Source organism: Micrasema longulum, unplaced genomic scaffold (assembly GCF_059751315.1).
Source record: "Micrasema longulum isolate JH-2025_06_02 unplaced genomic scaffold, ASM5975131v1 h1tg000462l, whole genome shotgun sequence".
NCBI lineage: Eukaryota > Metazoa > Arthropoda > Insecta > Trichoptera > Brachycentridae > Micrasema > Micrasema longulum.
This window is the reverse complement of record NW_028277660.1, coordinates 410,032-434,562: the sequence shown is the minus strand read 5'-3', so window position 1 is coordinate 434,562 and position 24,531 is coordinate 410,032. Positions and strand designations below refer to the sequence as shown.

Below are 24,531 nucleotides of genomic sequence, written 5' to 3'. Positions count from 1 at the left end.
ATGTATTGTATCTCAATGGTACATGCAGACAATTTATCAACAAAAAAAACGATAGGGACACGCTTATAGTATATAATATATTATATAGTGTAAAAAAAGCATTGCTTTAGAGCCATAATCCAGGGAGAAAATACGTCATTCGTTTGTATCACGTATTTTCGTAATATAAACGTATCACTTTGTGAATGAAATTACGAATGTTTGTGTTTTGTCCGTAAATTTATGAAAGATAAATTATACCTAGTCACCTAAAAAGACTTGTTATTGTTTACGTTTGATGGCGCTTTACCACGTCAGTAATGTTAATAATGGAGTGAACACTTGGCACAAAACATGCGCACATGAAAACTCCGGTGAAAATGTACCGAGTTCATTTTCAAAGGTACTTGAAGGTGAGAAGAAAATAACCAATTTTGACATTTTGTTTAATTGGAGGCAAATTTGACAGATAAACGCCAAAGAAAAACAAATGAGATTTATCATTTAAAAACAGAACGATTTTTAATCCCTTTCAAGGGTACCTGTTACAAATTTAATTTTGTAAAGTGACGTCTACACCGCATACAATTAAAACACTCTTGATGGTTGCTTATTTAATGAAATTGTACAGAAACATTAAAAAACATGCTGTTTACTTACCGAAATCGATGAATTGCTTTATGGACAGCGGCGAAGGATTGAATTGTGAATAAAAATCCAGCATTTTGGTCATGTGGCTGAAAATAGGGCCAGCCAGCTTCATTTTCGGGGATTTTAAGTCACACTTTTCAGAAATTTGACGCGATTTTATCTGTTACTCGCACATACAAACTGCGACTAATGACATCAAAAACATACTTGACGGAAATTTACACCGACCCGACCGACGCGATGTACTCTGACGATAATATTAAATATTAAATAATATATCATACTAGCCTTGAGTCTGCACCTACTGTAGCCGCGGTCATGTCATTTTATATCCGTGCAATTAAGTTGATAGTAAAATAAAGCACGTTACTAAAAAAATCATCTAACATTATAATACCGTCGGGCAACCGTCATACAAATCGTCATACTTTTTTATGTACTAGTTTACTAGAAAAAATATTGCTACACTTCAGGTTCGATATGCACCGATGCCAGTGCAACCTAGTGGAAATATTTGAAAACAGAAAATGCTGCCAGGACGTACCTAATACAAACTAAAATAAATATTTTATTTTAAAATACTAAATCTCCTTAGGAATTATTTTGATTTTGAGTAATAAAAAAATAAAATAAAATTATAGACAAATGTGATCTCTTAGACGAATGAGTGGGAGATCAATGTATGACAGGGTTACGAATGATGAAATCAGGCGAGAGTGTAAATCTGAATCAGGCGTAATTGATAAGATTAAGAAAGGGTCTCTGAGATGGTTTGGTCGCGTAAAACGAATGGACGACAAAAGAATGGTAAAATAAGTATATATGGCGAAAATGAACGGTAACGTGAGACGAGGACGACCAATGAAGACGTGGCATGATCAGATAAACCAAAATCTTAAGTCTGGTCATGTCAAAAGCAGACATAACCGAAGGGGATGTATGACAAGATGTATGAATGTGGAAGAAGCTAGGAATATAATCCAGGATAGACGTGTGTGGCGGTCCATTCTCTCTGCCTATTCCTACGGGGAAATGGCGTGATGGTAGTAATAGTAGTTTTTCTTTTTATTATTATTTCATCATCATCGTCATTCCCTTTCTGCACCTAATGGTGCATAGGGCACTGCATCGGTACACCGATCGCAGCGTTTCTTGATCATTTTTGTATCATGAGGGTAAGATGATCAGTTTTACGCTTCAGGTGCCAATCCAGGGACTATGAAATATTCTAGTGTAAAAACAGCTTTTTTAATAAATATTTCATGTCAACCACTACACAATTTCCTTTTTCAGGACTTTTACCTGAGAGTAGAAAACACTCGTCCAGGGATTTGGCTCTATTTCACACACATAGTGACAAGTAATAAGCTCTGTAAGTATCCAGACTGCCATATTATTTTTTAATGTTATTCCTCTCTGACGTAATGATTGTAAATCTTTTACCGTAAAAGCATAAAACATGCGACTTGAATATAATTTGAGACGAAATCTCCGCGGCACTTAATATTACATGTGGTATCATTGCTACTCAGGCAGCACTGGCAGTGTCCTTCCGAAGTTTTTGCTTGTCATTTGTCAATTGCTGTCAAGAGGAAATTTAGACAAAGTAAGTTGTATTTATTGATAAATTGACATTGATTTTAAATTAAAATCTAATTACATATGCCTCAAAACTCAATTATTAGTCAAAAAATTGTAGTGATCTAAATCGATTTAATAATACGATCTCGAGAGGCGCTTTTCCATAAACAAGTCTACGCCATGTTTGACACTTTCGGCATAAGTTGGTAAAGTGAAATAAAAAATTCCCAGAAATGAAAGATTTGGAAGGTAAACTAAGACTATGTCTCAAATCAGGTGCGTAAGTCTCAATTAGTAGGTCTCAAATTGTATCAAATCTCTACTGATAGTTATGTTTATTAATGAAGAGAAAACTGAATTATTTTATAAATAGGTACGACTTCAGTAGTTAATTTATTACAGAAAAGTACAGACTATGAAAATAGTATTATGCATTTTAATATTTGTTTATTTTCTATCATTGTTTTTTTAAAAAATAAAATACATATTTGCGTTCTTATGATTTACCCAAATATTTAATTTTGTGACCAGTTGTAAATAACTCACTATTAGAAAACGGGAACCAAGTTGGGGTAGAGTCGGATTTGAACCACGGACCTTTGAGCTGCGAGTCCGAGACTCTAGACACGGGACCATAACCCGATTATCCATGTCTTAAATTACACACAGTCTCAATTAATTTTAAAAAAAAACTCTTAAATAATTTAAAACATATTATACATAATTGTGTATAATATTCCCAAGGAGTTTTTGTAAAAAAACTCATTTAGGGACATGCAGATAACAATATTTATTTACATACGTATTTATATTTTAAACTATAACATTATTTACAAAAGCAGAATAAAAATTATTATACACTACAAATTAAAAGGGTATGAAAAATATTAAAAAATTACAAAATAAACAAAGTACGGAAATAAATTCAAAATGATGTATACATTATACAACATGGGAAAGAAAATTAAAAAAATATAAAAAGTTTAAAAATTGCATTTATGTAAATATACAAGCTGAACTAGTACGAGAGTGCAAATGTAAAAAAATTAAAAGAATATTTTTTTTTTTTTAAATTAACAAAATACAGGTTGAATAAATATCAAAAGCGTATTAAAATTACAAATACATAATACAAGTTAAAAAAGTATAAAAAAGCACAAAAAATATTACAATAGTATTAAAAATTACATATCCAAGCCAAAACGGGAAAATAATAAAAGTTATGTATTGTATTTTGAGTTTTAAATTAGATTTTTGAAAGATGTTTAATTTCTTTTGATAGGATTTGATTTATTTGATGACGTAAGCGTTTCAAATTATATCATGTTTTTAAAAGCAGAAAATTGGTTTTATTTAATTTCTCTGATTTTGCATGATATATTTACAACATTATTCATGGAAATTGAATATTTTTAAAAATTTTATTGTCTCATGGTTAAAGCAGTAAAATACTACATGAGAAACTACGACTTTCTTGTTGTGTCTCATGTTTGCAACAATTGCAGGTAAATTGTGACAAAAACAATTAAATAAAAAAGAAATTGAAGGATATTAATATGTCCACATATGTGGTATGTTTCTGTAACCTGAAACATAAGACTTAAATTTGTGTTGAAATTTGAAAGCGTAGTATTTAATATATAAATAGATATAGTCAGTTGAAGTTGAAAACTGTTTGAAGTTGTATACTTTTAAGGTAACACTTTATTTATATAAAATATTTTATGGAATATTGTATCAGATCTGACAACACTCTCCATCTGTCAAAGTCAAAAATTCCAACCATCTTATATTTTAATTCCCATCCGCGTTATTTAAATGCATTCAAAATAACACCGAATTGCATCAACGTTAGTCATCAAAGTTAAAAGATTTTTTTGAAGTTGTATTTAGAGAAATTGAGAATTATTTTCCATATTTTTAATAGCAGGAATTCGTGTTTTTTAGCCTTCAAAACCTGTTTTGACGCTTGGCACAATGGCGCTTCGAACAACTTCGACGCTTGCATAGCGGGCTCGATCCCGCGAACAAAAAAATATCCATAAAAATCTTATTATTAATTTTTAAACGGCGTCATCAAAATTAAAGTGTTGTGTATTTATTCTCAGGCGTTAATTTCGTAATTTAAAGTTGTAAAATTAATTATTACATGCCGAATATTATGTTATTACATCGAAAAATTGTGAAAAGTGTTCGAAGGTCCTTCTCGGCTCCCGGCGTTGCGTGTAAAGTTTCGTAATTTTCGGAGCAAAACAAAATGTCTATGATTTAAAATGTTTTCAGTTTGAAATATCACATTTTTATCGTTGTTAAAATGTCTGAGGATTTGAGCAGCGAAGATGATGGTCTTTTTTATCCGATTGTGGATATCCAGGAAGGAGTACCAGCCACTGAGTGCGTAAAAAATATCGAAAGTCCAATTGACAGCAAGGTACGTAGTCATTTTGTTTTTGGATGTTTTTATTTTCAAATCGGTAGATCTAGGAAGCGTGTTTTCAAGAGATGGAGGAGTAGAAAAATATGGTAAAAGGAGACTGAATGCGGGTGACCAAATGAACGGCGTACTAAGCACAGTATTGAGGAAGTTCGCTGATTTTTTAATATGTATATTTTTTTATGTTATTTGAAAGGGGAAGTGAGGTTACTGACTGCATAATAAATGTAAACAACGAATGTCTCGAACGAGTAGAAGAATTTGTGTATCTGGGAAGCGTGTTTTCAAGAAATGGAATGGATGTTGTAAGGAGAGGGAATGCGGGCAACAAAATGAACAGCACACTAAGCACAGTAATTCCTAATAAAAATATGTCAATCGAAGCTAAACTGGCAGTGCACAATGGAGTTTTAGTCCCAACATTTATGTATCGAAGTGAAACATGGAACTGACAGAGGAAGGATGAAAGCCGAGTGAACACGGTCGAAATGCGGTGTCTTAGACGAATGTGTATGACTGGGTTACGAATGACGAAATCAGCCGAGAGTGTAAATCTGAGTTGGGTATAATTGATAAGATTAGGAAAGGGTTTCTGAACTGGTATTCCAAACGCTCTTGTGGCCGTGTTATCTCGTGTGTTTTGTATGTAACCGAGAGTGGTTCAGAATAGCACCCTCTGAGATGTTTTAGTCATGTAGAACGAATGGACAATGAAAGAATGGTAAAACAAGTATATATGGTGAAATGAACAGTATTGTGAGACGAGGACGACCAAGGAAGACATGGCATGATCAGATAAACCAAAATCTTAAGTCTGATTGTGTCAAAAGCAGACAGAACTGAAGGGCATGTATGTCAAAACGTATGGATGTGGAAGAAGCTAGGAATGTATGCCAGGATAGACGTGTGTGGCGGTTCATTCTCTCTACCTACACTGAAATGGCGTGATGGTAGTAGTAGTAGTAGTAACAAATCAATTACAGTGTTGTGATAGGTTTCCGGTAGCCATTTTTCTCAACGGTTAGTGCATTTGACACTACGAGTGATCGCGCCACTTGCCAGTTGGCAGATGAACGCTCAATTTGGTCTGGTTCGCGGAATGCGCTATCTTTATTTGCCTTGCCACCAAACCCTAATACAATGAATGCAATTACCCACCTTGTACTGGGGTTCTGGCACCTTATTTTTCGGAATTTCCCTCGCGGCAGGCAGGGTCAGATCCTGCGGTCAGGAGGGAGGGGCACTTGACGTGGTTTCTTGATTATTATATGCGATTATACGACACAGTGGATTAAATGAACTTTTGATTGCAAAAATAACTTATTCGCGATTGCGGTGAGAATATCAAAGACAGTTCAGTTGTTATTTTTAGGCCGAAGACAATATTGGTACCCACGGTAGGAATTGCAACATCCTATCAGGGTCCAGTAGGTAGCAAATAAATTTGAACGCCTCAACCTAGTAAATGTGGCGTAATTAACGAGGCTCTGCTTTTCAATGTCATCAGAACTCTTGAACAACTATCAACAAATATATATATTTTTAAAACCACCAATCTTCCTTATTACCAGATACACCAATTCTTTTTGCAGATATGTTCTCTCTCTCCGTTAACATGTCTGTCGATTGATTTTATTTGCAGGCTGAAAAGATTTTTCATCGCAAAAGCTCCCGGAGGAAATTGGATGATGACATTCTTCTGTCATACGAACTGGACCGAATATCCAAGGAAAAACAGCGAGAAATTGTGTACACCAAGAAAAATAAGCTCAGCACGAAGACCCTGAAACGGCTGTTTAAAAAAAGCAAAAAAACAAGTGAAAAACACAAGAAAAAAACAATCGAAGATCAACCTGTAATATCGGAAAATGGCTTCGAGTTCTGCACTTTGGACGATGTTCTGGAAATAAAACAAGAAGTTCTTAGCGATGCAGAAGAAAAGGTTACTATTGTATTTGTTATTTATTTTATTTACCATCTATCGGCCTCGTGGTGCCTACCACGCAAGAGGTCTAGGGTTCATTCAAGTTTATTAAAAAATACCACAATGATATTCAGTAGATATTTCCTTTATGATTTAAATGCCAACACTGAGCACTGGCCGATTCCCTTTAAAATGAATAATGCCAAAAACGTCCACTTCAAATGCCACATGTCGTATGTGATCCTATCAAAGAAAAATAGTCCTTCGGAAATAATGTTCGAAATACTAGTTTCCAAATAGAGAATCTTCAAATAATATTTGTAATCTGCAAGCTTGCTGTAGTACTAAAAAACCTGACGGAGTTAAAGATGTAAAATATAGTGTACTTTTTTATATTAATAAATAAGCTGAGGTAATCGGCTAGTTTCATCGTTCACTGAGAACAGGCTGGGCGCTGGGCGCATTTCATAGTTTTTTTTTTGTACAAAGATCTAAACGGTGGTGTTGATTTATTTATTTATTTATATATACGCCCAATGGGCATTTTTAAGGACATATTTATGCATAGAAAATTAATAGAAAGGAAAGTAGAAAGACAATAGTTTATAGTAGATTTGGTGGGAGTGGAAGCGGGAGGGAGGTGTTTATAATTAAATTTGATTCAGTGATCGTTTGAAAGAAGACAACTTCTTATCAAAGAAATCAAGACTGGTATGTTTGTTGGCAGACCTGAGAGTTCTGGGCATAGGGAAATGAAAACCATAGTTAGTTATATGGTTATCTGTTTAAAAGAGTAAGTTTTGTCTGAGGTTTCTAGTTGTCATATTTAATTTTATCGAACTCAGTAGTTCAGGCGCATCAAAGAGTGAGTTGAGAATTTTACATAGGACTAGAAGTTCGGATTTATTTTGACGGTCTTGAAGAGAAGATATATTTAAGGTAGTTTCTAACTCATTATACGTATATTGGTCTCTGGATAAGCCCAACCTCCAGCCTATCTTTCTTAAAAATCAATGTTGAACTATTTCAATATTTTTGATGTGAACATCCATAATATGGAGACCAGATAACAGAGGAATAATCTAGGTGCGGGCGAACTAGGGAACAGAAGAGAGCTTTAAGGGTATTGATATTTTTGAAGTCAGTTGTGCTTCTGTTAAGAAATCCAAGGAATTTTCAGGGTTTATTGATAACATGTTCAATATGAATTGTAAAAGAAAGTTTAGTGTCAAGTATAATACCTAAATCTCGTATACTAGACACAGATGATAATATTTCATCGTTCAGTGAGTAGTCGTATATGTTTGTATTTTTCAGATGAAAAAAATTCATAACCTTGCACTTACTTAAGTTGAGATGTAGATTATTGGATGAGCACCAGGTGCTAAAAGACAGTAAATCATGTTGTTAAAGTGAAAAATTGGAAGGGCAAGCGATTTATAATCAATAACAATTATTTTATTTATTTTTCCATAAACATATAAGTACATTATTATTGAATGTCAAATATAATGGTAAGCTGTGCATAATCGCTTATTTGAACGATTCACCTCTGTTATAGATGTGCCTTGGAAATCCTCGGTATGGCAATACATTACGTGAAAGTGTGTTAGTATTTTCAATAGATCTTAGTAAGCCCATAAATTTCATCAAGTGTGTCACCGCTCCGTAAATTTTTACGTCATTGATGAAATGATAAAAATTGTAATTTCCAGGCTGACGATGAATCGGAGGACGATTTGCCGCTGTCGCAGTTAGAATCCAACAAATTACCAACTGGGAGGGGAAACAAAACCAAGGCATATTCTGTATCTTCGGCCAAAGATGACAACTCTTTTGACGAGTAAGTACAAACAGGAAGACTATTTATTAATTTAGCGATTGTATTGAGGGTTCGAACCGTCAGTAGGGTCGCAGTGAGTCACATCTTGCCGGAGGGTGTGATTCTATAAAATGCTGCGAATGCCCAGTTGCATTCCACCGGCAACACTACTGACTAGTCCAACTCGTTAACGTCCACGTCGCGAACCCCGGGCAACGGGATCACACTCGTAACGGTGTGATCACAGCAGATAACGAGAGGCTGAAAGGCGAGTTTCAATGACGCTAATTTCGACCTGAAAGACATGGAGCGTTCCGGACGACCAGCGGAATCCAATGAGAACCGCTTAAACCATATTTTTTCGCAAAGATCCCCTTCAAACCAACAAATTTTTACCGTCTTCGAAACGCAAAAACCAACGACATGTCTCTCTTTAAAATCAGGACGATATCGTCTACAAATCTCTAGTGGTGAAGCCTCTCCATATGCCATTGACGTTTATAAATAAATACCTGTATACTTTATGTTAAATATGATCCAGAATGAAAAACTTCAGCTCTACGGAAAATTGGATACAATAAATGTAAACAACAACAACAAACCATCACGCCGTTTCCCCATGGGAGTAGGCAGAGAGGATAGAACGCTATATCACTCTACCTTTGCATAAAGACCTTGCTTCCTCTACATTCATACATCTTCTTATGCAAGCACGCCGATTATTCCTACTTTTGACATGCCCATCTTCAAGTATTTGATGGATTTGATCGTGCCATGTCTTTCTCGGTCTTCCTCGTTATTTGCATCCATCAACATTCGCACCGTAGATCCTTTTAGCCGTTCTTTCGCCGTCCATTCGCTCTACATGTCCAAACCAACGCAGCACTCCTTTCTTGATTCTGTTGATAATGCATGTCTCAGCCTTACACAGTTCACGGATCTCGACATTTGTGCACCTATCGTACATCGTTTTACCACACATTCGCCTGAGGGACCGCATTTCGACGGCATTTAACATACTTTCATCATCATTTTTCCAGTTCCATACTTCGCTCCCATACATTAGATTTGGCACTGGAACTCCATTGTGAACTGCTTGCCTCCTGCAATAAACATTTGTTTGCCAAAGTAGATTTCAGTGCACCGTTCACCCTTTTCCCGGCGCTCTCCCTCCTTTCAATATCTTTCTCGGTCTTTCTATCCCTAATAAACATACTTCCCAGATACACGAATTCTTCTACCTGATTCAGAATATCTCCGTTCACGCTGATCTCACATTTAGTTATATTTTCATCCCTTTCAAAAACCATCACTTTCGATTTATCAACATTGATAATAAATCAGGCAAATTTTATTATTATTAATAGAGGCAATACACATATGCCAACATTTTTACCATTCTTCATAGTACTTCAGTTTCAGTGCTGCAGAGCAGCGTTTATTTTATAATTTAAAAATACATAAAAGAATTTGTTACCCACTAAGTCTAAAGACTTTTCGGTGGGAATTTTTTTTTTTTTATGACAGGTTTAAATTACATTTATTTTATTTGTATTTTACAGATTTATTTATAAACAGGCACTATAAAGTATCAAGATATTTCTTCAGTTCTTTTTTTTTCATTTGAAGATTTTTCATGTTGACAATGGTTTGTGGGAGATCATTGAACAATCTTGGAACAACGCAATTTAATGTTCGCTCTCCGAAGTAATTTGTAATTCGGGGAACAGACAGGGAGCCCTTAGTTTTTAATCTAGTGTTGTGAGTGTGGGAAACTCTTTTTTTATATTCCGGATCAACAAAGTGATCTACAATCAATTTGTAGTCACAAAGTTGTTTTACCGGCAGGACATTACAGAATTTAAAATATACACTTTCGCCCATATGTTTCGCCTCACGGATTATGCTATCCGGTACGATCCCCCTCAACAGTCTCACCTGAATATCATAAATTTTACCCCGATGAGACTGGAAGGTGAGACCCCAGGCCCAGACACGCACTCCGTAAGATATAATGGATTCAATGCGCGAAGTATATATGTATCTTAACGTTTTGAAAGGGAGTATGCTTTTAATTTCATAAATCACCTTAATCTGTCGCAGATTCCATCAATATGAACACCCCAGCTAAATTTAGAATCAATAATTAATCCTAAATATTTATGATTATTTACAACATCTATAATAGGACAATTACATTTATCTGATTCTATATTTAAATTTGAATGAAGGCAAGAATTTATATGAGCTTGTATTTCTATTTCAAATTCACATTTAGTAATATATGGTGGGGATACATGAACAATTTTAGTTTTTTTAGAATTTATTACTCAGCCATAGTCATGCGCCCATTTAATGAGATTTGAAAAATCTTCTTGAAGCATTTTTTGGGCAGTTTTTATATTTGAATGGCTTATTACAAGGGCAGTATCGTCTGCGAATTGGAAGCAATTCGAAAATTTTACATGGTTTTCCATTGAATTACAATATATTAAGTAATGAACTTCTTGTAGGCCGATTTCAGAATGACTTTCCAAAAAGGAATAAAATATCAATATCTTAAGCGTGGTTCTTTTAAATTACAAATTCCTGGTCAAATTGAACGTAAAAGTATATTATATGTATTTTTTTTAGTAGGAAGGTCAAGAAGCTTACAATTAAGAAAATTAAGAAGATTAAGAAAGAAATTATCGAAGAGGAAGATGAGATCATGCAGGAACCCCCTGAAAACTTAGTATACAAGTGTACGGAATGCGATGAAATATTAAAAAATGCAGCCAAATTCAAATCTCATAATAAGTAAGTAAAAATATCTTCATTAATTTTTATTTTCCCAGTGGTCTATGGTAACTGCATTGGTGTGCCAAATGCAGGGTGTCTCGTTCGTAAGTTGGCAGGAATCGAACTCGGGACCTCAAGCGCGGTAGGCAAACTCCGACCACTACGCCACGAGGCGGACCTGTCTCCACTCAATTTCCTTTGTCAGGATTTTTGCCTGAGAGTTGCCGTCGAGTGGGAAACGCACGTCTAGGATTCTGGTTCTATTTGACACACAGAACTGTATTCTTGTTTCGTCTGGACACGAACAGACGACGATATACATTGTTGATTTTTTGAACACGGGAAATCAGATATGGATCATGTTATGCAAAAATGTGTGAAGCTGCAAAATAAATAAAAAAATAGTGTCAGAATACCGAAATATCACGTTTTTATTTTCCAGGAATAACAATAGACAGACAATTGACATGGACAATTCATATCAATAATTTAATTAGTAAAGTGGCGACATTGAAAACTGACTCATTTAACAGCTTTGACGCTCCCACTGCTGCAACCAAACATACTGCAATTCACCATTGTTGATTAAAAACGAAGCCAAGCACAGCGACAAAAGCGTCGTTGTCAAACAAAACAAAATGGCCGCCAGCAGAGTGAAGTTGTCGGTAACCAACAACGCTTCCGTTCTATGAAACATAGCGATAGGTCTTCTCTATAACTTGGTGCATCATTACCCTGAGGGCTCAACACATTTTTGCATAACGCCATCAAAGTGTGCTTTAAATATTAATTTTCCGAATAAGATTTTTGATGAATTTTTTGTATCTATTTTTAGGAAAGTTCATCAGAGACCACACTTCTGTAACATTTGCCTTAAAGCTTTCAAGAAAGTGAGCCACCTTATAGAACACAGGAAATGTCATACAGTCATTCGACCTTTCGGGTAAATATCTTATTTAGTAAAACTCCAATAATCCGGATTAATGAGTGCCAGACGTTATCCAGATAATTGGATTTACCATTATATTTATCATTATTATTGTGGATAATGTATATAGCGCTATTTTTGTGAAAATTACGTCAAGGGCGCTGTACAATAGATATCCCAACGCATCTTTCAGCTACATAGCGCATTGAAAAGAAGTATTTTGTCTCGTCCCACGCTGTCTCACATGAAAATTCACACAATTTAAAAGTTCGGGACTGTCGAGAACATTATTTAATAACTTGAAAAGCAGCGCTAAATCTGAAATTTCCCTCTTTAACTTATACATATTAATTTTAACTGCTTCATTGAACATTTATAGTTAAGCTCTTCAATTCGAATGTTTAACTTGAAATTCATAAATCTTAAAAACTTGTGTTGGACCTTCTCCACACTGTTTGTATGGGTAGCATAATGAGGACCCATATTCTAACCGGCTTCTTACTAGGATCATGTATAATATGTTTAATGCATCAACAGACTTAAACTCTCTTGTTGTTCTGATAACAAAGCCCAGGGTTTTTGTGTCTATACACGACACCTCGCTGTGTATATAATTGAACTGTAGATAGGGGTGGCCCTGTAGCTGCTGTAGCCCGGCTATCTCGGATGAGATAGGCTCCTCTGGCTGGGTCGGCGGTGATATCCTCCGAGAAGAGCAGGCGGCGGAGTCGAAGGCGTAATTCCAATAAAACACACTTAGTCTTGATTTATACACAACTTTATTCAGTAAAAACACACAGGTTCTATTAAATTATTATTATTATTTTATTTTTTTTATATGGGAGTTGCTTTATTATTTACCTTGCTTATAATATACAAGGTTTATATTTCAAAAGTGGATTTTTCTGCAATTAAATTTCTTAAAATTTATCTAAACTGTTGGGATCAGGAGGGATATACTAATGTGGGCCAATCAGGAACTTCTCAGCATTTGCTTATGTGGAGAGGAAACCACTCAAAATTCTTCAGGAGAAGCCGGCCTGTTGACAGCAGTCAACAGGCCTTCCGTTCCACTAGAGGAGTGTTCGGCATTTTCTTCCCTACTATTAAATTATTTGCACCGTGTCCCTGTCGGACAGGGTGCGAGACAGCGTACATAAGCCGCAGGAGAGAGCGAGAAGGGGTCGGGCTGCCCCGGATTAACGCGTAATCATCGCATTCTCAGAACAAAACTTGAAAATATTGGTATCCGTGGTGACCTGCTGCGTTGGATTCAGTCATATATATCAAATAGGTGTCAAGTTGTAATGGTTAGAGGTTATGAGTCACTGCCCTATTCTCCAACTTCTGGAGTTCCCCAAGGGTCTCACCTTGGTCCATTGTTATTTCTAATTTTTATTAACGATCTGTCAAATAAATTAAAATGTATGTCTCTCTTGTACGCTGATGACCTGAAAATATTTAATAAAACTGATGGAGTGGAGGATTGTGTTAAATTGCAGACTGATTTGCAAACTTTATTGAGTTGGTGCCATAAAAACGATATGCAACTGAACATTAAAAAGTGCTACTCTATCAGTTTTACTCGTTAAATTAACCCAATATTTTTTTACTACTCTCTTGGTGATAAAATATTAAGTAGAGTTAACATTATTAAGGATCTCGGGGTTTATTTTGACACAAAATTAAATTTTAAGCATCATATAGATTACATAACTCGTAAGTCACTTAAGCTACTGGGGTTCCTAAAGAGAGTAACCAAACCCTTTAAAAAACCAGAAACTGTCATATGTCTATATATGAGTTTGATTCGCAGTAATCTTGAGTATGCCTCATGCGTATGGAGTCCGCAATATCAAAACCATATAAATTCAATAGAATCTGTTCAAAAAAAGTTCTTAAAGTACCTTTTGTATATTTGTATAAACTGTAATATTTTTTTTCTTTTCTTCTCTTTTGGGCTATAACTGTTTTTCTATTTCTTCAATGTTGTTTTTATTTATAGGAAACATATTCGAAAACCATATTTGCCGCAACAAATCGGTTTCTTAGAACAGGCATTTGCCCATATAGGAACCGATTGCAACATTAGGCATATTAATATTTCTGGCTTGCCGACCCTTCATATACTGAGCCTACTCCTAGTACAAGCAGAATTTGCCAGAGTGTTTTTTGTGCCATTTTTGTGACAATGTATGTATAAACTAATAAATTAATAAATAAATAAATGAATAAATTCGGTGAGGCCTAGTACCTTATAATCCTATACATATTTATGGCTAGAGATGACTCAAGACAAGATCTGGACTTTTTTGGTTTAAGTTTACAACGATTTAAACGAGCACTAAATAAATAGTCCAGATCTTGTCTCGATGTCCCTTATGTTTGTCAATGCTTCTTTTTTTTTTTTTTTAATGTTTTAAACTATTCTTTTATTGTAATATTTAAACCTTATAAATTGTATACATGGACAATGTCCGTTAATAAATAAATAAATACAGTCTCGATATTCTAACGTCTGCCTCCGCAAGTGACATAATTAACCGTCTTTATTAAAGGGGCAGCTTATTAGATTACAAAATCGAGACTACTAGCCGAAATAAGCAAGAAAACTAACATTGTAAAAACACCAAATTTGTAAACACACCCGTGCCGGCCGCTCTGATTGAAGCGCCGCGTGTAGCCCTAGTGACGTTTCGCAAAGCTTCAGCCGCCATCGGGGTCTAATGACTTCTCGCGCTCAGTCGAACATTTTTCCCCGTGCAGAAACCGCCTCCGTCTATGAGCCCCAACAAGGGCCGCTAGGTTTGATGATGTTTTAAATGATCGGCACTTGCCGCCGCATTCCGCCTTTTTGCCATACGTGCGGCGATGTCCGATACAGTGGCTCTATTAACCATCTCATTCGTATGGGTAGCAAAAGTTAATTTATCATCAAAGATGATACCCAGATCATTTATTCATCGTATTAGGTGAGCTTTCTATAGGTGGACGCTTTCCCCTCACGCTGTGTTAACGTGCGTATTTCTTTTCCAGTTGCAACATGTGTGACAAAACATTTAAAGCCAGCCCTTCATTGAAGAAACACATTAGGATCATCCATTCTGAACCAGATTCTTCGGAAAGGAAACCTTTCTCCTGTCACATTTGTCAAAAGGTAAACCAAAAATCATTTTAGGCGTGTGAGTACAACGTCCATAGATCGACGACACATACACGCACAAGAAGAGAAGATTTAAGTTAATTTTGCTAAAACTAAGTTGTGTAATCTTAATGAGAAATTAAAAATACTTTTAATACTTTTAGACATTTTGAATTTATCTCCCGCTTGACTTTTAACTTTTAATTTGATTTTTACACTTATGTATGGAAGTGAAACATGGAACTGGCAGAGGAAGGATGAAAGCCGAGTGAACGCGGTTGAAATGCGATCTCTTAGACGAATGTGTGGGAAATCAATGCATGACAGGGTTACAAATGATGAAATCAGGCGAGTGTAAATCTGAGTCAAGTATAATTGATAAGATTAAGAAAGGGTCTCTGAGATGGTTCGGTCACGTAGAACGAACGGACGACGAAAGAATGGTAAAACAAGTATATATGGCGAAAATGAACGGCAACGTGAGACGAGGACGACCGAGGAAGACGTGGCATGATCAGATAAACCAAAATCTTAAGTCTGGTCATGTCAAAAGCAGACAGAACCGAGGGGCATGTATGGCAAGATGTATGAATGTGGAAGAGGCTAGAATTGTATGCCAGGATAGACGTGTGTGGCGGTCCATTCTCTCTGCCTACCCCTACGGAGAAATGGCGTGATGGTAGTAATTTTATCTTTCAATTTTTACTTTTTAATTTTAATTCTTAATTTTAACTTTTAATTTAAACTTATTGTTTGAATTTAAACTTTTAATTTAAACTTTTGATTTCAACTCTTAATTTATACTTACTTACATCTACTATATATAATAAATTATTGTTGGTTGTGAATTTTTACAAATAAATTGAAATGTTCATGGAAGCAGAGAGAGAGGGAGGAAAGTAGATTAGCTATACAATGTCTTCTTCTTTTTATGTACTTTTTATTTAATATTTATATTTTTACTTTTTTAGAATTGAATTATTTTTCCCCTCTCCTCCTGCATTCATAATAAATTAGTGTGAAATCTGTAGTTGGTCTTACTTTTTTAATTGTTATTTGTACCTTGTTTAATATAAAGACTGTATGATTTCATTAATAAATAAATAAATAAAAAAGAAAAATCATTTAACGGATTTTGCAGGCGCAATGACGAAACGTTCGTTCAGCCCAGTTTTATTTATTTATTCTTTATGAAGTTAGTCCATTACAATTTTTAGTACATTACAATTTTTTTATCAAAATTTCTCAATAACATTTTTTCAAATTAATTTGAAATATTTCAATCTTTTCAATCTCCTTTAAGAGAAGGTAATATGGAAGTCTAGGCATCTACAGGGCTTATGACCTGTCAATGGCTGGTTTAAGTGGCCACTTTACACACTGTGTAACATTCACCATTCTGCCTTTATTTGAGCATCCATATTCCTTCAATTCTTTCATCTGATGTTTGTGAAGCTAAAGAGCTGAAACATTTATTTATGCGGGTGAGATTCTGTTGTAATATTTTAATATAAACAGCTCCCCAGGGAGTTGAATCCAGTCATTGTCTACAAAAATTTGGACAACTCAAAATATTGTTGATAAATTACCTGGTCCATGAAGAAGTATAGAAATTGAAAAAATAATATTTTCAGGCGTTGCCTAGTATGTAGGTGAAATAATTCAATTAGATGAATCTCACCCGCATAAATAAAGGTTTCAGCTCTTTAGCTTCACAAACATCAACAGATGAAAGAATTGAAGGAATATGGATGCTCAAATATAGGCAGAATGGTGAATGTTACACAGTGTGTAAAGTGGCCACTTAAACCAGCCATTGACAGGTCATAAGCCCTGTAGATGCCTAGACTTCCATATTACCTTCTCTTAAATGTTCTTCATCTCTGTTGTAATATTTTAATATAAATAGCTCCCCAGGGAGTTGAATCCAGTGCTTGTATACAAAAATTTGGACAAACTCAAAATATTGTTTTCAATCTCCTTTATTTCTTCAGATAACTCATTGTACAGCTTCAATCCCTTGTAAAATGAGTTTTGAGATTCTGTTTTTCTTCTCATTGCTAATCTTATCTTTCTTCATCCCTTGTTTCATATGTATGACATTGTTGGTTAAATTTATTATTGTTTTTATTTTATTCATCCCCTTAATTATTTTATGCATAAAAATTGCTACATTATATTTAATTTGCTGCTGTACTGTGAGCGAGCCAATTTCTTTGTGCATTATTTCTACATTAGAATATATATTCCTTTTGAGTATAATCCTCATCGCCTTATTTTGAAGAATTTGTATTTTTTTAATTTCTCCTACATTACATAAAAAAAGAATAGAAGAACAGTAATTTATGTGTGGACATTTGATTTTTTTAAATATAAAAACACTACTCTTTACATCAATTACATTTCGCAAGCTTTCCATAAATGAATTTTTTTGTTACATTTTGAGAATGTGTTTTGAAATTCAAATGTCTATCCAAGTAAACTCCGAGATATTTTATTTCGTCCACAGAATTTATATATAATTATCAATATTAATATTGTATCCTGGGGTATATTTTTTCTCCCAATATTCATATTTAATTTTTTTTTTTTAAAAATTGCCATCTTATGATTTACCCAAACATTTAATTTTGAGGGCCATTTTCAACGAGTTGTAAATATTTAAATTTATTTCAACAGAGAGGGAAAAATTTTTGAGAAGGGAATATGGAAGTCTAGGCATTTACAGGGCTTATGACCTGTCATTGGCTGGTTTAAGTGGCCACTTTACACACTGTGTAACATTCACAATTCTGCCCAAGTTTGAACGTCCACATTCTTCTCAAAAAAAAAAAAAAATTCCCTCTCTGTTGAAATAAATTTAAATATGAACAACTCCCTAGGGAGGAAATCCAGCCAGTCTGCAAGCATTTGGACATAATTAAACATTGTTGAATTACTACCTGGTAAAAGAAGAAGTATAAAAATTGAAAAGTTGTTTTCAGGCGTTGCCTAGTAGGTGATTTGGTTCAGCCGGATGAATCTCACCCACGTGATATAGGTTTCAGCTCTTTTACTTCACAAAAGTCAACAGATGGAAGAGTTGAGGAAATGTGGACGTTCAAACTTGGGCAGAATGGTGAATGTTACACAGTGTGTAAAGTGGCCACTTAAACCAGCCAATGACAGGTCATAAGCCCTGTAAATGCCTAGACTTCCATATTCCCTTCTCAAAATTTTTTCCCTCTCTGTTGAAATAAATTTAAATATGAACAACTCCCTAGGGAGGAAATCCAGCCAGTCTGCAAGCATTTGGACATAATCAAACATTGTTGAGTTGTAAATAACTCACTATTAGAAAATGGAATCAAGTTGGGGTAGAGTGGGATTCGAACCACAAACCTTTGGTCCGTGAGTCCGAGACACTAACCACAGGACCACAACCCGATCTAATATATTTTGTTTTTGAGATATTTGATTTTAATTTATTCACTTTTAACCATTTTGATATATTTTCCAAATTGTAATTTATCTTATTTATTATTGCATCATCTGCAAAAAGTTGAATCTTACAATATTTAAGAGATTCACCGATATTTATGTATATGATAAATAATATGGGCCCTAGCACTGAGCCTTGGGGTACTCCTAAATTATTTTCTATTGGATTTGAAATAATACTTTTAACTTTCGTTATTTGATATCTGTGTTTCAAATACTGTTCTAAATTGTAATTCTTTACATTTCACCGTTTATTTCTGCTTGTTAATATTTTCTGGTATTTATTCAGGGTCTGTCGTCCGCAACTTGCCTCGAAGAACACATCCGTTTGCATACGGGGGAGAAGCCTACCAATTGCGAACTCTGCGGAAAATGTATGTATACTGAAGAAAATTGATGTTTTTCAACATTATTACTTTTTGTTGTTCTACAATATCTGTAGAACTTTTCAAGCAGGATTTAATATATTATTACATTAATGATATTTAAAAAAAAAACTATTGCACTTTTCCCTCTTGTTCCAAGAAGCTAAACTTGTAGATATAAGACAAACATATTGTTTTCAATGTTTAAGATATGTATTTAAGAACCAAAATGTATTTACATGTAATTCAAATAGGTCAAGTCAAAGAAGGAATCGTGTGTTAGAAATAATACCACATTGTAAAACGAGGCCAGCACAGAGACATGCATATATTATAGGCCCAAAAATGTTTAATTCTTTTTTTACTGATAATATTTCATTGATCCCAAGCTTTCAAAGTTTTCCTTCTTTTAAAAAACACACACTACCCTGGATTCAGACAAAAGATATTAACTCTTTTTTCTATGAAATATTTTGTTGCCCTTTAATAATATGGAATATTTTTATGCTTTTTTAAAATATTATTTATTTCATTTTAAAATTATCATAAAATAAAAAAGAACCTTACAATCTTTTACAGAATATTTTCTTTTCTCTTATATTACACAAAAATATAATACCCGTCTATTTATTATAGGAGCAAAAATTCATAAACATTTCTTGTGTACCCACGAAAGGGCCATGCCTTAGTGGGATTTTTTATTTACTATTTTTACTTTAATATGTATTTTATTGCTATGTAATTATCCTTTATTTTTTTAATACTCTGTTTTACCTCTTAGGTATATTGTTAAAAAAAAGCATTAACTTTGTAGTCTGCAGACTTTACGGGGTGTTTGACCCATCACACAATGCAGACTGTAAATATAAGATAGAAATCTTTCTTCAATTTTTTTGGAACTGGCGGGAATCGAGCCCGCGACGCCAGTTTAACAGTTGGCCGTCTAATCAACTGCGCCATGGCGCCTGTCAAATATCCTATTCTCATCGATCTGATTTTTTTACGTTTTGTATTTTCGAAATCGCTCCGCCCGTGACGTTACAAGTTCTCGACGGCGAATTCTTCTGAATGGTGAGTTGGCTTCCCGGAAACTGGAAATCTATCGCAACACACTATCATTGGTTGATTTTGAAGAGCCTGTGACATGGTTCAAAGTAATTAAATTATGCTTTTCGTACATGTTCGATAAACTTCGCAGTACAAATAAATGCCCAAATTTTTACTGCGCTTCAGAAAATATTATTTAAATTCAGTTTTCCAGTAGCACTGGACTTCCTCATTAGATGTGTTAGCTTAAATTTAACCATATTAAAGCAATGATTTAAACACTGCATAATATTGATGCGAGAATATTTATTGTAGCAATGTTCTTCTTCATGAAATATTTGTAGTAACCACTTACCGACTTTTATATGTCAACCGGTTTCGAGACGAACTAGTCTCTTCATCAGGACACCGATTAAACCAACAATAACCCACTATACCCCTTTTCCTGAATTACATTCTTGAGACGTGGGAAATTCGATAGGTCAACTTGGATTTTTAAAATTATTATTTATTTATTTTTGCACGACAACAGGCCAGGAGGCCCAATTACAGTGGTGAATTACATCACAGAACAGCCAGGCTTGAGAAAAAACACATTTTATTTTTTGTGCTCTCACCGGGAATCGAACCCGGAAACTTTCGTGTGTGAGTCAAGCATCTTGACCACTACACCACGACATGGGAAATTCAATAGGTCAACTTTGATTCTTAAAATTATTATTTATTTATTTTTGCACGACAACAGGCCAGGAGGCCCAATTTGGTGAATTACATCACAGAACAGCCAGGCTTGAGAAAAAACACATTTTATTTTTTGTGCTCTTACCGGGAATCGAACCCGGAACCTTTCGTGTGTGAGTCAAGCGTCTTGACCACTACACCACGGAGGCCCAAATTCTTTTATTTTATTTTATTTGGGATTTTTACAGCTATTACATAAACAAAATAAGTAGAAAATCTTAACAATGCTAAAGCCAATTTAAAAAATCCACTGTAAATATAATGACACATAATATATAAGAAAATAAGTTTGGTAATTGTATTTGTGTGACGTTTGTGTTCATGTGTATGTGAATGTGTGTATGCGGAATGAATGAGGGAGAGGATACATGTGCGTGTGGGAATGAATGTGGGAGAGGGTGCGTGTGTGTGAGTGCGCAAGTATAAAAAAATAATTGTTTAAAACTTGTAATTGTATTAAAAATGGTACAATAAAGAGCTTAGTAAAAAGTTAAAAACCTTTTTGTTAAAATTCAAATCAAGAAATGATATGAATTGTATTTTTTTTTAAAAGTATGTTAAATTTCAAAACCGTATTCTGAAAAAAAAGCATTTTATTTTAAAATTTAACTGATACACATCGAATGAATAATGTGCGACGAGTCCCATACAATAGGAGTACGGTAGGTAACCTCAAAATGCAGTAAATACGAAATAGTGACAACAATAAAATAAGGTTTGACAATACGCGAACGTTGATTCAAAACGAACACACAGATGCATATTATATGCACCTACATAATATATAAATAAGAATAACATATAAGTTTGATAGGAATGATTCGGATTATGAAAATCAGGTGTCACAAACAGTTGGCCCGCAGTACGGGGATACATATTTATATTAAAAGATCTTCTCACTATAAAACTTATATTTGTTCAGGGATAGAGAGCAACGGAGAAGAGGATGCAAAAAAAACTTTGTTATCAGTGTTACACAATTTTATTATTTTACAAGAACACTACCACTGTTTCGGGAGAGCGCTCCTCCCATCGACGGGTTCGATTCCACCCTAAAATTGACCATCAGACTTAGCGAGCCCGCGAACTTGAAGGATTCCCGTGGTTTTCTGAACCCGCCTCGTGCACATTTCAATGACGACTCGAGCCATGTAATTTTCTGGGCCTCCGTATGTTGCAGTGTTCACCCGCGAGAGAGATATGAAGCTCCACATGAACCTTCACCAAGAGTCCTGGAAGTGTGATCTCTGCCAGCGCTGCTTCATAACCCCCTTCAAGTTGAAAGAGCATTATCGGTAACTATATTTGATACCAACAAATTACAACAGGGATGGAGAATAACTTAAATAAGGGAATATGGAAGTCTAGGCGTTTACAGGGCTTATGACCTGTCATTGGCTGGTTTAAGTGGCCACTTTACACACTGTGTAACATTCACCATTTTAGGTAACTATATTTGATACCAACAAATTACAACAGGGATGGAGAATAACTTAAATAAGGGAATATGGAAGTCTAGGCATTTACAGGACTTATGACCTGTCATTGGCTGGTTTAAGTGGCCACTTTACACACTGTAACATTCACCATTTTGCCTATGTTTCAACATCCATATTTCTTCAATTCTTCCATTTGTTGATTATAGTGAAGTTAAAGAGCTGAAACCTTTATTGTTGCGAAGAGATTCATCTGACTGAATTATTTCACATACTAGGCAACGCCTGAAAACAATTTTAATTTTAAACTTCTTCTTGGACCAGTTGGTTGGCAATCAACTCAAACAACAATTATTACTAACCACGCGATTTACGTAGCTTTAATCTACACTATTTTAATAGAATACTAAACTCATACAAAAGTTTATTAACACATACCACAATGACATTCAGCAGATATTTCCATTATGATCTGTCATTGACAGTACTGTCAAGACTTGAGCACCGGCCGATTTCTTTTAAAATGAATAAACGGCCACTGCGAACGCCACCTGTCCTATGTGATACAAAATATGTCAACGGTATCCCATCAAAGAAAAATAGTCCTTCGGAAATAATGTTCGAAATACTAGTTTCCAAATAGAGAATCTTTTAATTTATCGTTCAGTGAGAATGGACTGGGCGCTGGCGCTGGGTGCACTTCATAGATATTTTTTGTAGAAAGATATAAACGGTGATTTATAATAAATAACAATTACTTTATATATTTTCCCATAAACATGGTTACTATAAATTATTATAATTTAAAGTCAAATATAATGGTAAGCTGTGCATAATCGCTTACTTTGACGATTCGCCCCTGATATACATGCATTAGCTATTATAGCAATTGACATAAAATAGAATCATAATTGTTTCACTTATATGTTCAGTGAATCCCCCGCTTTACTTTTTTTATTGTTTGTTTTTGTTCCCAGAATCCATACTGGAGAGCTTCCCTACGAGTGCGACAAATGTGATAGGAAATTCGCTCGAGTTTCAGATTTTAGGTAAGTCATATTATTTTGTTAAAGAATGAGTATATTTTTTGTCCACACACCAAGCTACTCATGTATAACTTGACTGTATATTATACGAGCCGAACCCAGCAATGCTTTGCTATTGCTAAATTCGATTATTTATTTATTCTTTCATTTAAATTATTTATTGACAATTCTTGATGGAATTCCATTGTAATTATATTTTATTTATTTTTTTTATTTTTGCACCACAACAGGCCAGGAGGCCCAATTACAGCGGTGAATTACACCACAGAACACCCAGGCTTGAGAAAAATCACATTTAATTTTTGTGTTCTCACCGGGAATCGAACCCGGAACCTTCCGTCTGTGAGTCAAGCGTCTTGACGACTACACCACGGAAACCGCCAATGATGTAATGTAACGCTCCTATATACCTGTGTGAAAAATTTCAACGCTTATCAGTTCATAGTTTACCTCTTCGTTCTCATTCTCAAGGCACTCTCTTAATACCCATCCACAATTTCTCTTTCTTCTCTAACTCATATAGTGTCCATGCGGCTCGACTGTGGAATCATCTCCCATCCACCATCAAAGATGTTACTACATTATCTCTGTTTAAATCACGTCTGAAGAAACATCTCCTTTCTCTTCCTTAATCTCTCCTCCTTTCCTTTTTCCTCTTTCCGCTTTTTTCCTTTTTTCCATTGAGTAATAGTTTTGATTTAAGGTAATTTATAAACAAATACGTTTATTTCTATTTTTATATATTTTTAACTTTTTAATCTTTTTTTTTTCTATGAAAAACGTTTATTTTATTGGTTGGTTGGAAAAAATTGCCATTTGGCAATAAGCCCGCCAATGTACAAAAAACATTATGTACAAAAAGTTAAATAAATAAATAATAACTTATATTTACATATAAGCCGCTAATGATGTAATAACTTATATTTACATATAAGTTATTGATTTTAAAATACTTGGTACGATTCCACTTATTTATTTTGACCAATTAGCGCTTTCACCCTCCAATGGGCATCTTTTTTTTTTTTTTATTTAACTTTTTGTACATAATGTTATTTGTACATTGGCGGACTTATTGCCAAATGGCAATTTCTTCCAACCAACCAATAAAATAAAAGTTTTATTTTTATTATTCAAGTTACAGAACATATTCAATAGAAAAAAAAAAATTAAAAAG

The 24,531-nt window shown here is 34.5% G+C and overlaps 2 protein-coding genes across 3 annotated transcripts in view; one reads left to right on the top strand and one right to left on the bottom strand.

Annotated features, from left to right (window-relative positions):
• Positions 1-953, bottom strand: part of Pdk (pyruvate dehydrogenase kinase) — a 39,195-nt gene extending 38,242 nt beyond the window's left edge. The window contains exon 1 of the mRNA XM_088226725.1: positions 640-953. Within this exon, the coding sequence (XP_088082851.1) occupies positions 640-742 (103 nt within the window). The 5' untranslated portion in view covers positions 743-953. The remainder of the gene's footprint in view (positions 1-639) is intronic.
• Positions 954-3,962: 3,009 nt separating this feature from the next.
• LOC148281429 (zinc finger Y-chromosomal protein-like) overlaps positions 3,963-24,531 on the top strand; it is a 60,966-nt gene continuing 40,397 nt past the window's right edge. For both annotated transcript variants that reach the window (XM_088226717.1, XM_088226718.1), the window contains exons 1-9: positions 3,963-4,642; positions 6,288-6,587; positions 8,285-8,412; positions 11,026-11,190; positions 12,008-12,115; positions 15,137-15,257; positions 19,012-19,096; positions 22,056-22,170; positions 23,289-23,360. In XM_088226717.1, coding sequence (XP_088082843.1) covers positions 4,526-4,642; positions 6,288-6,587; positions 8,285-8,412; positions 11,026-11,190; positions 12,008-12,115; positions 15,137-15,257; positions 19,012-19,096; positions 22,056-22,170; positions 23,289-23,360 — 1,211 coding nt within the window. In that variant the 5' untranslated portion in view covers positions 3,963-4,525. The remainder of the gene's footprint in view (positions 4,643-6,287; positions 6,588-8,284; positions 8,413-11,025; positions 11,191-12,007; positions 12,116-15,136; positions 15,258-19,011; positions 19,097-22,055; positions 22,171-23,288; positions 23,361-24,531) is intronic.